Source organism: Synchiropus splendidus, chromosome 13, assembly GCF_027744825.2.
Source record: "Synchiropus splendidus isolate RoL2022-P1 chromosome 13, RoL_Sspl_1.0, whole genome shotgun sequence".
In the NCBI taxonomy this organism is placed as follows: Eukaryota; Metazoa; Chordata; class Actinopteri; order Syngnathiformes; family Callionymidae; genus Synchiropus; species Synchiropus splendidus.
In genome coordinates, this window is record NC_071346.1 from 17,501,749 (window position 1) to 17,518,123 (window position 16,375).

Genomic DNA, 16,375 nt, shown 5'->3' on the forward strand with positions numbered 1-16,375 from the left:
TTTCCATTGTAATGAGGGATGAAATTATTTTTTTTTAAATCTGTCCCTCAATCTACATGAAGCATCTGCTTATATTTATGAAATAACTGAACCGCAAACAGGACACAAAGCGTGAGGGAGCCGGAGGAAGTGCGGTGCAGGGGGGCTGAAGTGGGACATTGAAAGGGGGAAGTGACAGATAGTAAAAGACTGTGCGTGTGCGTGTGAGAGAGAGAGAGAGAAAGAGAGAGAGAGCTTTCCAAATGGAGTTTAGGCTCAGATGGCAGAATCTGGAGGAGAGACTCGAGACAACAAACAAGCACGCAGGCAATAAAGATGAGACAATACGATTTCATCCTGTGATATGATGCAGGAAACCACCTAAACATTAACCCCACTGCAGGAGTGGAAGCAGTTTAAGAGCGAAAAGGCGAAAGGCACCAGACCTCTCCTCTTCTGTAGTGTCTTACCAGCACACAGTTCAGGACTGCAGGAGAGATGTCAAAGTCATTTCCACGCCTGGGTCGACCGAGCTCAGCAGATTCAAAGAGTCCCAGTTCAAGAAAGGAATTGCAAGGTAACAGCTCATGCATGCTGCGCATTGGAGAGAGGCTGATGAGAGCCGGCAGTGAAGGAAACCTGCTCCAAAAACCACAGCCGTCACAGAGCAGGAACCAGGCATCCTCTATGGCATCTGGAATAATCTGGAAGTCTCAACCTGTGGAGGTCCGAGGGGCTGGGAAACACCTTACGAAAAAAGGTGAGTGTGACCATATCTGCACTGTACTATAACTTCATTGCTGTTTGGTGTAGATTCAGTACATAAATTGAAAATTGTAGAAAGTCAGAAACATGTTTATTTTCAGGAAAGTTGCTATCACAACGGATTGGTCAAGAAAGACAAAATAAAGGTTGAATTCTACTGGAAGTGAAAGTGTGTCATTTATTTCTATTTTAGATGCGTACACTTATTTATGAGTCAGCGAGCCAGCAGCAATGTGCATGTGCTCATACGAGTGTCCGGGCGCTAAATATAGCCGGGTGTGGAGACAAATCTGTTGGCAAAGATGTCAGTGCTGTACTGCTCAGAAACAACAGGGAGTTCTTCAATGAAAACTGCTACAAACCCTGGCAAAAGTAGAAAACAGTAGTCAGAAATGTACTCATTATTTACAAAAGAAGCGGAAGAGAAAGAAGAAATAAGGAAGAAACGTAGGTCTGGGATTTGGTGCTGGATAATGGAAAAAATAAAGTTGGGGAAAAATCAAAGAAAAGTCTTGTTGGTTCCAGCAACTCAGCATTGTTGTGAAAAAAATACTACACAATACAGATTAAGTATCTAGAAGTGACTCAAATGCAGAAAACGATTGTGATGTGAGCAAGATTAATGTGTCAGTTAGTTGTGAGTTTTATAAACAATGTGATGTGATGAAGTGGATTAAATAGGACTGTGCTGGTGGACAGAAAATCTTCAAAAAAGGGGACTGACCTGTAATGGTTCAGAGAGGGTGTAACTGAAGTGCGATAATTAAAAGCAGCATTTTTCTTTCAGGAGAGTCAAATGCAGTCTGTGATACAAATATGTGATATACATATACTTCAAGACATATACACATATACTTCACTGGCGTGACCTCACATTTGTTGTGTAGAACTTCTTCAGTCAATCAGGGAGCTTAGGTGCAGCTGTGGACTCCAGCCACACATGCAGCAGGCCTGTGATGCTTACATAGATTGACAGGGAACAGGAAGAAAGACAACAAAATAAAACCGCAGAGGATAAAGAAACAGCTCAAAATGTTGTGAAGATACTGCAATGGTCAAGTTATTATTAGTTTTTTTCTCAATAAAGTCCCCTTTCCTTGCACTCCTTTAAGAGCAAATTGTCAAATGGAGTATGAAGTTATAACATTACTGTAGTAAAGAAAAGATTATTTACTGCATTAGGAGAGATGCATGCCAGCAGGGAAAGTAGCTCAAATCCACCACTCACATCTCACTATCACTTGTATGGAGTTTCAAATTAAGTGGTCATGTCAAGTCAAAAGTACCTCCACTCAGAGCTCTAATCTTCCCTTTGGTCCTTAGGTGATCTGTCCGTCTCTGACTGCCAACACATAAATGCAGATTAACCACAACAAACAGCAACAAGACGTGCTAAAAAACAACGAGCAACTAAATAAGTCTTGAAAGCAGTGAGGCATCCTTGCGATCTACTCACTTGCTACCCCAGTTGCAACATATTCTTACACCCATTGTGTAATATATAGACGTTGGACTTCTTCCTATGCTGACTCCGAAGGCAGCCTTTCGCGTAGCATATGCGGCATATCTTGACGCTTTGGTCAGCACGTCACGTAAAAAAACACATGTTGGTGTTAGTGAAGGATGAAGCTCCATTCATTCTAAATGTAATAGCGTGTCAAATGAAATTACGCCTTTAATATTTCAGTCACAGTAACTATTCTGCGCTTCCCATTCCTCGACCCACAGCAGGCACTCTGACCTGAAACTTTTCACAGGAAGGTAAACATTTTTTACTCCATTTCTCAGTCTCAATATATAATAGGTAGCCAAAAACATAAAATAAATAAATAAATAAAACAAAAAAACACACAACAAAACACCTTTCAAATCAGGGATTGTAGCATGGTTTTTGGATTCAGGTATTGAAAAAAAATGAATCAACAAACATCTTCGCTAAATGACATGTGAGTCCGTTTTGGTTTTAATAACAAACTGCTTTGTTCTACAAATACCTCCACAGTAAATGCGTCAGCGCTAGATATTTGAAATCAAGGGATTGTGGGGCCAATTCGTAAGTGAGCCCCATCAGCCACTTTTGTTGTCTTTTACATTGTTGTCATCTTGTTTTAGGAGCCTTTTATATGTGTACTGCAGCAGTAATGCTACATAGCGGGCGGACCACTCAACGGTCAACGGCCCAAAACCCCTGGTGGACCAAATTAATTTAATGTGAATTATTGAACATGATTACGACAGCCCTGGTTGACAGTTACCCTTCCTAAAATTTCTCATTTTATAAAATCAACCCTTGCAAAACCTTTTCATTCATTCCCATTCACAGTATGTCATTTCTCACACTTAAGATCAACATCCGCACCTCTGTATACACAAAGGCTTTCACTTCTACTGCTTTCACACTATATGCCTTCCTCAATGCAAACTATGCATATTGCTAAATTCCCCAGGCTGTTTTAAACGTTTATAAACTTTAATTTGATTGAACAGCTGCTCTACAGGTATGTGTCAATAGAAAAAAATAACAATATCTAAAAATAACAATTAGATCATCTCCCACCAGAGCTTTAACCACATACAGAGAGCGTAAGTGGGGATTGAGTGGGAGAAACTCAGCAGTGGAGGCAGTGGGTGCTATCAAGCTTAAGAAAGAGGCTGATTAAGCTACAGTACATTTATTCATGGGACTACGGCGGCAGCTGACTGATTTTGGCAAGACAGGCAGTCACAAAGAAGAATTCAACACAGCTCTTCTGTGACCACGGAAAACACATTTTGGCATTCCACTGTGTACTGCAATGGTCGAGTCACTGCAACTATTTGCATCGTGAATTCGTTTGTAGCAGAAAATCTAGTTTTGCATCAAAGTCAGATTTCAACGCTGTCTTTATTATTTAGTAAGTGTCATCTCATTCACTTCACTCACTCACTCACTCACTCCCACGCACACACACACACACACACACACACACACACACACACACACACACACACACACACACACACACACACACACACACACACACACACACACACACACACACACACACACACACACACACACACATTCTAGTTACAACCTCTAGAACTGTATTCTGGTCCAGGAAAGGACCATCAAGAAGAACAATCATCAAAAAAATGAATCAAGCCTGGACTAAATTATATTCAATGGAAGATGAATTCTAACAGTAGTATTTATAACAAACCAACCCCCCAAATGTCAAGCTGTTAAGTAGTTTCTATAATGCTGTGAACCTCTTCAAGAAAGAATGTATTAGAATGTTGTTATGGCTTCATGAGTAGCCCGGCTCACTTCCATTTTGTTAGCTTTGGTTTCATTGTATAATGCGGGTATAACATTTTCTGTAAAGCGTCTTCAAGGTGCCCCTTGGGCACACAGACCTCTCCAGTTAACAGCTAATGTGGTTCTTAGATTCCTGTTTTTTCCATGGTGTTTTATTTTCTTGAGACGAATCTCTCACACAGCATCTGTCTTGTCAAGTTCTTGCTTTCTAACTAGTTGGTACAATATCAAATGAGGCCCCATGTCCTCTTTCATTCTTTTTTGGGGGACATTTTTTGATCCTTTTTTTTGGGGCCATTTTTTGTCTACTGCTCCTCCATCAATATTTGTCAGCTGCTGTGAAGCAGTTGCTATTGTTGTTCCTTCCTTGCAAGCTGGTGAGATACAGTTTAATTTAGAAACTAAACTTAAGGGATAAAAATGTGCGCTGGACCAAGTAAAAAGATGAAAACGTACCACTTCCATATGCAATGGGAGGAAGATTTTTTTTTTTAAATGTCATTTTCAAAGTGCGTTTGCCTCATCTGCTTGTCCACCATCACTATTCCAAAAAAAGGAAACGTGGAGTGTCATTTTCGGACTGTGAATAAAAATGATGACATTGACATCCCACTAAAAAGCGAGTTAAGAAGGAGAAAGGTAAAGGAATTAAAATCACAATTGTCCGGGCAGCAGTCATTTTTTATGCAGCCAACTTCGAAAGCAAAGGCAGCCACTCAATTGTTAAGAACAAATCCTTCCAAGACGGAGAGATGGTGAAAGAGGCATACATTGAAGCAGCAGACTCATTGTTCCAAGACTTTAGAAATAAAGCGGAAATACTTGAAGAAGTACAGTCACACAGCACTGTGAAACCATAGCTAATGAGGGTCAGGCAACGGCCTTGGGGAGTCAGATAATCTAAATCAGAGTCAGACACGGGTCCCTCTCTGCTGGACTAAGGTATCTCCGACATGGTATGGAATAGAGAAACATCGGCCTCCGCGCTCACGGTTGAAGTGAGGCCCATAACACAGCTTCATCGGTCAGCAGTGTCAGATCCTCTTCTGCGCTCAGCGGGTACAGCTATAATTCAGCAGTCTCACACTTGAATACGTAGCCCCATTTGCCTTTATGGCCATGGGACTCCCAAGAACATTCCTCCTGAAGAGCATCGGCCAGTGGTGGTGACTGTGTTCGTCAAAAGTACATCATGGATTTTTGCGGTGCTCCTGACAGGTCCACTATGACCGTAACAGATGACCTGCTCTGAGTTATGTTTTCTGAAGCCGCCATTGTTACCGTTTCGCAGGGAGTGTGAGTCTTCAACAACCGAGTGTCTTTGCTTCCTCCTTTTTCTGATTAAACACTGCACGAAACACTAAAAACCAAAGTTGCATATAGCATACACAGATGTGCATGATGATCCTTTGCTTCTCTTCACACCACATGACACAATACCACACCAGCCCCGCTATAAAGGACTCACCACTTGTTGTTTTGGGGGAGGAGTCATATGAGAGAGCTTTCATCAGGTAAAGGAGTTGAGATATCTTGAGGTATTGGTCAGAATGCTTCTCTTTTGGCCACATGCTGGGTAGTGACCATAAGAACAAAATCAAGTATGCAGCTAAAATAAGTTTTCTACATGTGAAACTAGTTAAGGTGGTTTGTACAAGGTCAGTTCCTATATAGGCAGTGGAAAAGGAATGAGCAAAGTAAAATGAAACGATGAGACTTCGCGTGATCAGAATTCTTGTAAGCTTAGCCATTTTGAACCCATTTATTATGCAAGTGTACCAATGGTGACCTCACTTTGAATTTGAGAATGGAATGAATGTTACATTATATTTAAAACCACGTTGAAGCTGTAAAGATTGCTGGGGTGGGGGGGGTGGGGTGGGGGGGTTCATCATTGTAGATTGACTGAGTACAACTTTTGATTTTACACAGAAAGTCGCACCTTAAAGGCTTTTGAGGACAAGATTTTAAATGACTTTCTCCATAGTTTTATGCTACCCAACTACAACAAGAGTCAGAGAGGGGCAGAAAAATATTGAGCCATTGGACGACGGTCGTCCACATTGGGAGCAATATATCCACACAAAACTGGCCGGCACAGTCAAAGGATCTCCCTCCAGGCCCCCACTGAACTAGATCAATCAGATCTGCTTTGTCAACGACAGGAGGAAGGAGGAGGGGTTGTGAGAGCTGGGCAGAAAGCAAAGAGGAATGAAAGGCTTGTGTAGAGCAGATGAGGAAAAAGGGACAAGAAGAAGAGAGAGAGACAGAGAGGGAGATGGAGTAATTATAACAATTTAATCAAATTTGGAATTGAAAGAAAGGCCACCGGCTATATATAAATGCGAACCGAGGTAAAGTGAGTTCACTCTGCTAAGTCCAACTGTATTTCTATTTATTTGGTTTCATTCCTTATGTTCATGATTTCTACACCATAAACATTAAGAATAGCTGTCCATGTCAACTTTGACCAAATTTCCTGTTGCATGTCTGGTGGTCACTTTCTTTCACTTGAACTTTCAGTTAGTAGATATCATGCCGGAAGACTGCGGAATACACTCAAGGCCGAACTGTCTCAAACAAATTGCACAAAAGATTCAGTGGCAGTATTCGAGTGAAGACATAGTGTGGCATATGCAGCATTTAATACAAAGAAACCAGAAGATGGGGTTGACAATGGTGAAGGAAAAGGTCGGCAGAATGCCCAAGAATGTCTTGGAGACATTGGAGATTGAACTTTTGAAAACGTTTCCCGCTATGGCTAGTGGTGAAGTTGCAGTATCGCAGCAGACCACTGGTTTTAAAAACTGAGTTATGAGTGTTGAAAGCTCAGTGCTGGGTTCAAATGAATTAAAACTTAACCTGATATATTTACTGGCGTTGCTGCTCTGAAAGCTTTTGCTTCTGTTAACTCCCAGGCTGTAATCCTTTAGGCTCAATTATACCTGACAAATGATCCAAATGAAGGGTGTCATCTGGGCCTGTAACAATGATGCCGTAAGTAACATGGCTTACCCATTATGCCTTGAATTATTTGGTCTATTGCATGTTACCAAATACTGTAGCAGAGGCACAAGTGATGCCAAACACTGGTAGCAAGAGTCTGAGCCTCACTCGCTCCACTGATAGATTGGTCGGTGGGTGCACACCTTGGCATAAGCTCATCACAGTGGAGCGCAGTGGAGAGGACTTTTTGTCAAGGTTAAGCACGTGGTCTTGCAGCGAGTTTTACATAGACCTGAGTCACGTACTGTTGGTGGTGAGTTGCTGTTGTTTTAATGCTTGCAGTCAGACAGTGACTTCTTGGTGTTTTGTTATTTCGCCTCAGGGCTGAGTGTGAGCCACCAGCCCAGCACCTTTATTCATCATTGTCTGACTCCACCAGCTGCTTTGCTCCTTATTTAGATTTAGCAATGTTCTGGTTTGTCCATTTGTCCACTGCTGCAAGGAATGGTGGAGATTGAGGCACATTGGAGAATTAGGGTAGTGGTCGACTGACTGTTCCTATTTAATCTTCAATCTCCAAATTAGGGCTGTGGTTTTAGGATCCTGTTGGAACAACTCATTGTTCCGACAGAAAGCAGTCCAGTTCCAGGTGGTGATCTCACACACTTAAGTTGCAGTGACATGTCAAGGGTGAATCTTAGAACCTTTGTTTGGTTCCTGCTCCCCTGGTAGGCCAAACCTATCGTTGTATTCGTTGCGTGTAGTACCGCAGTGAATCTTAACCATAACGCCAGGGCCGCAAGCACCTCCTTGAGGGCCGCTAAAAGTTTTGGTTTTACACCCTTGACGCTCAGTTTTAATACATTAGCCACATATGGTGGGGGTAGTGTGTCACTGAATTGACCTGTCAGCTGTAAATCTGTGATAGTTAACAACTATGGAGAAGTTCTTCAAAAACTAAAAAATGATAAATGTGACGCCGCCGCCATATTTGTGTGTTGGAACACAGTCCCTCTTCTGGGTCACCATGAACTAAATTTGTCTCATGTTTCTTGGGAGACTTAATGTCCTGGGAGTGAAAAGCGGTCATCAGGGTGTCCGCCATGTTGTGGTGGTCACACTGCTGATAAGAGTGACACACACTGTGTCGTACCCACCCACTTTTCCTGGCATTGTCACCAGGATTACATTCAATTTTTTAGTGCAGACTGAGCAACAGCTCATCTGTCCTTTGCCACATACTTATACTTTGTGGGTGTTAATGGTCTGGAATTTTCAGAACTTAAGGGGAAATAGCAACTCTTTGGAAGAAGATATGGATCTGCATGAATAACAGGATTGATGGTTTGCAAACTCTGGTCCACCTTTGTGTGTTGGCGCTTAACATTGCCTCTATCACAACGTAGTTGCAATTTCAGCCACTGTCTATCAAATAATGGCACACGTCCTTGTTTGAGAACACATGACTCCAGGTCACAGTTCTCATCCCAACTGGTGTCACCCGTGCATGTCATACGTTTGTTTTCCTCTGTTTCATTTGCAGGAAATATTTCCAATAGTCTTTCCCGAGACATAGTGATCTACAATGCTTGATTGAATGTCAGTTAGTCTTCAGACAGTAAGCTTTTCTGCATGCCCTTGTTATGAAGTCCACAAACAAGCAGGTCCCTTAGCACAACTGAAACCACTTACCTGCACAGCTCTGCCGTACACTCAGACACAGACTTACTAGGAAGTCAATGCATGGCAAGTTGTGCAGAAACAAGGCTCAGTTATTAGTGAGAATGTGGAAATTATTCAGAAAGTCATCCAGTGACCACAAAAGACACCAATGGTACGCAAAAGCAGCACTCTAGACCTCTACAAATCAGTGAATGTGTCGCAGCATTGCCAATTTTGTGTGTGCGTGACTTCCCTGCTATTGATTATGAATCCAAAAAACTAAGGACACAATTTTGATTCATTATTTTTCAATGCCAATTTGATCACACATGACTGATCAGATAGATGCATGACAAGAGAAGTTGCTGGGCTCTTCAATAAGGTTCTGAACTGGATCAATTCTGAGGGATTGCATTTCCAGTCCCTGTTGTGCAAAGGAGACAAAAGGTTTCCAAAATGGTTTGGGTGGGAAAATTTTCAACTTCAAAGATTAACAGCAAGGATGCAGTGGTGACAGTGTTGTCTAAACTCAGTGGCAATATTTGTGTGAAAACCTGGTGTGGCATGAAGGACGATTGGATTGATGATGGAGAACGACAGTAAATCTTCCCTAGATACCCCCCAACCCAAGAGGCTCATCCTCCCATCAGAACTTTGCCTTGGGCATTATTGGTAGATGGCCTGTGTGTACTCATTGAACAGGAGTTACATACAGTGAATCGTCTTGAAATAAAAATATAGTATGCAAACAGCGTGTGAGAATTTGTATTCCGATTTGAGTTAAAACCTGAATCATGTATCAGAACAAATATCACCTCTGTTGCATTGAGTTAGGTTTTGCATGGGACTTGACTCAAAGAGTGACAATAGCAATATCAGTGAGTGACAATTATAAATATACAATACAGTAACAATACAGTATATCAGCTTCACTATGGCGATCAAAGCATGCAAACAATTGTTGACTTGTGGAAGCTAGAACGGTAGAAAACCAAGAGTACAGTACCGATACCTGATTTTTATAATGTGTACACAGCTGGATGGGACAAGGGGCTTTCAGACATAATGTTAAGGTCCCAGAGTGTTTCATTTTTTTTAAGACCATAGGCTCTCTGTCTGTGTCTCTAACATTAAATGAGAGCGCAAAAGGACCCCAATAAGGTGGTTAGATCGAATCGCCCATCAATTCAGAATCTTAAGCCAAGTTTACACTATATTGACAGATTCAAACATGGCACAGTTGGAATGAGCGAAAATTTTGGTTCAATAATCAGTCAATGATTAATTAATAATGAATTAATATATCAGTATAAAATTGGAATCAATCCTCACGTGCAATGACTTAAACACAGACTTTGCACTTCACCTTTTTTGCGTAAAGATTTTACAAATGCATGACTTGCCGTTGACTGACCTAACAATGAGTAAACAGTACCCCTGACATCCTGACTCCATTAAATGAGAGTGTGATTCAGAAGTTGACACAGTATACACTGTGTTTTAATCAGTATGTCTCTATCACTTTCACACAAATCTTCGTCTTGCTCTCCCCACACTAACCCTGCCATTTCTTCTCTCATGCAGACCTCAATAAAAGCTCATTTGGAAAGTCGACTTCCTCAGCCACCTTCATCAGTCCTCGGCTGCAGAGGAAACATCACATTGACAACAGCCAAATCTATGACCAATGCATAACCTTTCAATCGCCTCAAGGCTCCTGCAGCACTTTGCCTCGAAATTTCACTGCCAACTGCAGCAGTGAGAGTGAGCTGGACAGGCTGATCATGCAACATGCTTTGGTGGAACGGAAGAAGGAGGTGATCCTGGACCATCTACGGCAAAAGTATCCACACCATGCGGCCATAGTCACAGACCACCGGGTACGGATGAGGGACCAGGTGAGACCCTTTAAGTGGTTCATCCCAAATTCTGTCTTCTATGTCTTTATGGACTTTGCTTTGTGCACTGGTGAGAAAGGGAGAGAAAGCATAGAATTGAATTCAAAATATTTTGGTACCCTAAAACATTCAAAGTTCCTGTCCCTGGAACTAATGGGCCAAGCGCAACTCCTGAAAAAACAACCGCACACCATAATTCGACCTCCACCAAATTTGACTTGGCGCTTGGCAACAATGCAGTCCGAAATGTACCGTTCTCTCAGCAAGCCAGACTGCCATTAGATTGCCTGATGGAAAAGAGGATTCATCACTGCTCACTGCAGCTGCTCTACACCACTGCATCCGGCATCCCATTCCCATGATGCTCTCTGCTGTACATAGGCTAATCTGAAGGCCACATGAAGTTTGGAGCTCTGTAGTAATTCACTGTGCAAAGAGTCGGCAACCTCTTTGCACTATGCGCCTCAGCATTTGCTGACTCCTCTGTGTCAGATTACATGGCCTACCACTTCGTGGCCGAGTTGCTGTTGATCCCAAACGCTTCCATTTTCTTATTATCATGGTGACAGTTGACAGTGGACTATTTAGGAGCAAGGATATATATATATATATATATATATATATATATATATATATATATATATATATATATATATATATATATATATATATATATATATACATATATATATACAGTGGTAACTTGGTTGTCGACCACAATCCGTTCCAGACGGCCGTTCGAGAAGCGATTTGTTCGAAATCTGAAACGATTTTTCTCATTATAATTAATGGAAAAAGAAATTAGACTTAGATTTAGGCTAGACTTTATTAATCCCTTTGGGATGATTCCCCCCAGCAAATTTACACAATTTACACAAATAATGTGTTCCAAGCCTTAAAATAGGCTTTTGTAGGAGTGAATGTAGAGTGTCTGCTGCAGCTGCGCTGTTCGTCTATGTGTGTGGCCGCTGCATGTGGGAGGGGTTGCTGAGTGAGTGACGTCTCTCCAGAAGTGAAGAGGTGCCCGGTGTGTGTCCAGCTCTGAATGTGCGCTTCTGTGCAGTTTGGCTGTGACAAAGTCATAAACCAAGTAACGCTCTGTCCAAGACTCGCCTCATCCCTGTCCCAGCTCCAGCCGACAACTGGACATAAAACCCTGGAGTGCACGCTGCAGCCTCAGTAACCAAAGACATTCCACAACAAGTATTCAAAGATGAACTAAACTGAGGATCAAATCTTGAAACAGTACATTAAGAATCAGAACACAAAACACATGGTGTGGTCACGCTCATGGTGAACAAGTTCATTAACACAAAACAGACATGACAACAACACAAAATCGAGGCAATAAACAAAGCCCCATAAAAAGCAACAGAATAATAAGCTAGTGGTGGAAACCCAGACAGACAGAAAAAAAACATAGTGACAAAGAACAGATAGCAGGGCAGGGCTGAACTGAAGTGACTCACAGATACCTTTAACTGTAAACGCTCCACCAGAAAAGTTACCAAGCATGGGAGCAATGACGATCTGGCACACAGTACCGGAACAGCAGAGCATAGCAGGTGTTGTTGCAGAATCAGTCCCACATGTGTGCCATTAGCTGCTCGAGTTCAGGTGGACTTGGAGGGGAGAACACAGGAAATGTCAACAGAAACTAACCAAAATCAAAGCACATTATGACAACAGCTCTGTTTTTCACATTCCAGTTCAAACGGTGAATCTGATTTGTTTAACTCTCAATTGAAGGTCTGTGCAGCAAGCTTTACTCAACTTTACACCGACAAAATGACCTGTGTGGTGGAAGGACTATATTTCCTTACATTCAATCATTCTAGCAATGCAAAGAAAACAGACAAAACCTAGAAAGGCACTCAGAGAATGCATACCTCCGTCAAGGCATCTTAGTTATTCCCCACATCACTATGTCCGTAGCCTAAATAGGGGTTGAGACAATATAATGACAGCATCTGAACAAGTGGATACCAAACGTTCAATTACACTCTTTAACTAGTCACAAGATGAGCTGATAGTGGATCCATAAGTTCTACTGCTGTAATTTTGTCAAACAGTTTCAATGATTCAGTCGAACTGGTGCCTTGTGGCACGTGATGGACTGCTGTTTCTTAGTGATGTGTCATTCAAAGAGTGGTTTGTTTATTTGAACTGGGAGCAACAAGTCATCTCAGGGGGGGTGTCGCTCAATTTCCTCCTGTCACTAAGTTAGGTTACTTTCTTTTGAAGGGCAAGATGGGAACAGGACTTGTATCATGGACTCCAATGAAAGCAGTCCATTTGTTGCTTATGCTTATTATTGTTCTTCTTATTTTTGCTTATTAATAGTATTATATTATATTAGTATTAGTTATTAATATTAATAGTCCCTAAAATATGAGTGCTTGTAAAGTCATCGGATACATACACTAGTAAATGATTCAAGACATAACTTTATTCTTTTCGTTCTTCCACCTACCTCTCAGGCCAAACTTTCACATTTCCTCATTCAATCTTCTGGCTCCCTGACCAAGTCTTAACATTGTTCTTGGTCATTCGTTCCCCTGGCTCCCTGACCAAATCTTCATATTGAGCTCGCCTGTTTGTTCTTCTGCTCTTCGCTGAGAGGTGTAGGTAAGTTACAGGTGGCAATTCTTTGGCACTTCTTGCTGTTTATGCCTGGTTTCACAGAGCAGCGTTTCACTGGCCTGATCCTCTGGTCCCCCACAAGAAAAATAGCATGCTGTATTCCAACTTGTTTTTTCTTTAGTTTCAATTATAAAAAGTGATTGTATTGTATTTTCACATGGGGACGGGATTTTTCTATCTTCCTCCTTATTTTCCGATTTTTAAAACAAAATTTACTGAGTGTGAGAGAGCGAGAGAAAGCAGCACATGAAGAAGAGGCGTGGCCTGTCAGTACACCTGATTTTGCCACCGTCTTCTTCCAGTTCAGATGTGTCAGGAAGACTAAATCCAAGGAGTGCTGTCAGAGCGTAAGCACATGGATTGATTTCGTACCGGGAAAAAACCTTCAGGTAAACCGGCGTGTACTTGTTCCTTTCTTTCATTTCTATGTGACAAAACGTTTCGTTGAATTCGATCAAAGGTCGCGTTCTGTTCTTACTGAGTGGCGCATGAATTATCTGTGGTCCGTGTTTCTGTAAATATATAAGAGTACAGAGGAGGACCGTCATGTAGCGCCTGTTGCGCGTATCGACTCATGAAGTTTTGTAACGCGCGTGACACTGACAGATCTGTCATTGATCAAACGTTATAGCAATTGTTAAAAGTCAGGGAATCTTATAGATAATTTATAATTAACTTTCTAAAATCCCCCGTTTCTGCCTTCGCTTGTAAATTACTTTCATTTCAGTAAAATGTTTGAATGAATGAAACTGGAAAACGCAGCTGACTGCACCACTGTTCCCACGAGTGATTTATGTGCACCTTCAGTTGAGACTGTTATCGATAATGATGAGTCGTTATTATTGTTGAGTTTCCTGTGTGAAAAGTTGCTCTTATACGGTGAAATAACTGGTCCATAACTGGTATTTTATGATGACATTTGACCGGATTCACGTCACTTATCACGGGCTGATGTTCTGCCTGAACGATCCTCGGTGGCGCAAGAAGCTCTGTAAGAACTAGAGTTGTAGCCAAGTTGAAGGGGAGCAGAGGTGGGGGGCACCTACTGCCTTCTATGTGACCGCCATCATTTCCATGAGACTGACAGCTCTACAAACACCACAATACACTTAATACAAGTATAGTGAGGGCACACTGTACAGTCCCGGATAAAAGTCATGTCGCTTATCCATCTTGTAGAAACAACTGCTTATAATTTGACTTTTAGTTATTCCATTGATTTTAGAAATGGGTCATAAGAAAGCTAAAACCCTCCCACATTAGGTGAAATATCCTAAAATAAATTTGCTTCACTATAGAAATGTTGTGTCAATGTAGAAATAATTTGACAAACACAAAAATGTCAGATGTTGGCAGGACAAAAGTTTTGTTGCCTACAGAGAGTAAGGTGAAAATTGAACAAATAATTGACCTCAAATTGAGAAAGATGTTGCATAAGATACCTTTCAGTTGTGTGTCAGTTGCAAATTGTCTATCTCTGAACATGACAACACTCTGCTCTGTACTCTATACTCTGTGCCCAGAAACCAGCAATAAGCAAAAGGTGTTAAAAAACGTGCGGCATTTGCCAAAGCTCAGATTTTGCAGCAGGATGGTGCTGTAGTGCATACTTCCATCGGTACATCAAAGTTCTTCAAGGAGGAGAATATGAAGGTGCTGCAGGACCAGCCAGCTCAGTCCGCAGACATGAACGTCATTGAGCATGTCTGGGGTAGAATGAAAAAGGAAGCATGGAAGACTAAACCAAAGAACCTTGATGGATTGATGACTTTTCAATTTTCCCCTTGCTTTCTGTAGACGACAAAACTCTTGTCTTGCCAAAATCAGATGTTTTTGATAGTTCTGCTGTGAAACAACTTGATTTTGGGATATTTATCCAACGTCATCTCACGTTCAAAGCAGAGCAAACATCTGAGGTAAAGAGCTGAGCTGTCATCTCACTCGGAGCTGGACAACTGAGGTACCATCCCTTACCATACTGGGATTCGCAAGCGTGCTTCCCAAAGTTTGGAACAGCTGTTGCGAGCTTGAAACATCCAGCGCCTTCAAATATTGAGCGTGTTCTTATGTACTTATTCACCGCCAAATAATCAAAGGTTTTCAACTTTATTCAGAACCCTACATGAGCATCTGTTCCTGGAGACTGGGATGCTGAAAACGACACTTGGTATGGGCCGTGACGGGTCTTAAGGGTGGATAATACAAGGGCCCTTCGTGTAAACAGAAGGTTGAGCTCCCTAGCATGGCTCATTGTGCCTTCCACAGTGGCTATTCATGTCTCTCATCCTCACAAAAACAGTTTAGCAGCCACATTATGGCTAATACTACGATACATCGCGTTTTCTCCATCCAATACTGCGATTCTGCCAACATCGTCATTTAATGTTCTTAGTTGGGTTAAAATGGACATGACTTTGGGAGCAGCATCTGTGCTGTAGTTGGAGTGCTACTGGATTGAGTCCAGGGAGCCATAAATGGCCCATGGGCCGTGAGTTTGAAACCCCTGCTCAGTATAGACATGTTAAGAGTCTCAGCATTCCGGCGATCGTCCAATCACATCGTTACCCCCTCTTCTTCAGTCCCCCGAAGTTGGAGCTTCACGTATATTCAAATCAAAATAAGTAACGGAGTAGACTGCACACCAACAGGGTGGTACATTGTGGTGCACAAAACTTCTTTTTGCATCACACAATAATGTAACAACAGAGATAACTATGAGCATATCACAGACGAGCACATTCCCCATACCTTTGAATTCAATTGACAGATTCCACAAACTGCGATCCTGAAGTCACAGACCTCACCTTTAAGCAGGTTTCGTCACCTTTGAATTTCACAGTTCAGTACACTGCCTCTGTGTGTTTTGCTCATGCCTCCCACGGTCTTTTCTCTCGATTTTCTTGTGCAGGTCTGGGCAGGTTACTGTCTTTGCCAAAGATGACCGCATTCATGCTTGCCTGGTGGAGATTTAATCTTAATGCATACAAATTCACATTCTAGCAGTTAAAAGTTGTGCTCTACCTGGCTTTTATTTGACTTTTAAGACAACTGCCTATTCCAGGGTCATTTAAAAAAAAACATTCTGTATTTCTGAGGGATCCTTTTCATTTGTGGTATTAATTGTACTGTGTCAAGCAACCCACTTTTTCTCCAGCGCAGAGGTGGGCAATTCCACAATAGG

The 16,375-nt window shown here is 41.8% G+C and overlaps 1 protein-coding gene across 4 annotated transcripts in view; it reads left to right on the forward strand.

The window, feature by feature from the left end:
- Positions 1-274: 274 nt before the first annotated feature.
- si:ch211-207d6.2 (sickle tail protein) overlaps positions 275-16,375 on the forward strand; it is a 39,306-nt gene continuing 23,205 nt past the window's right edge. For 3 of the 4 annotated variants that reach the window (XM_053884176.1, XM_053884178.1, XM_053884179.1), the window contains exons 1-2: positions 275-739; positions 10,238-10,551. In XM_053884176.1, the coding sequence (XP_053740151.1) occupies positions 478-739; positions 10,238-10,551 (576 nt within the window). In that variant the 5' untranslated portion in view covers positions 275-477. Of the gene's footprint in view, positions 740-10,237; positions 10,552-13,470; positions 13,584-16,375 lie in introns of those variants that run through there. The other variant, XM_053884177.1, reaches the window with a different exon arrangement.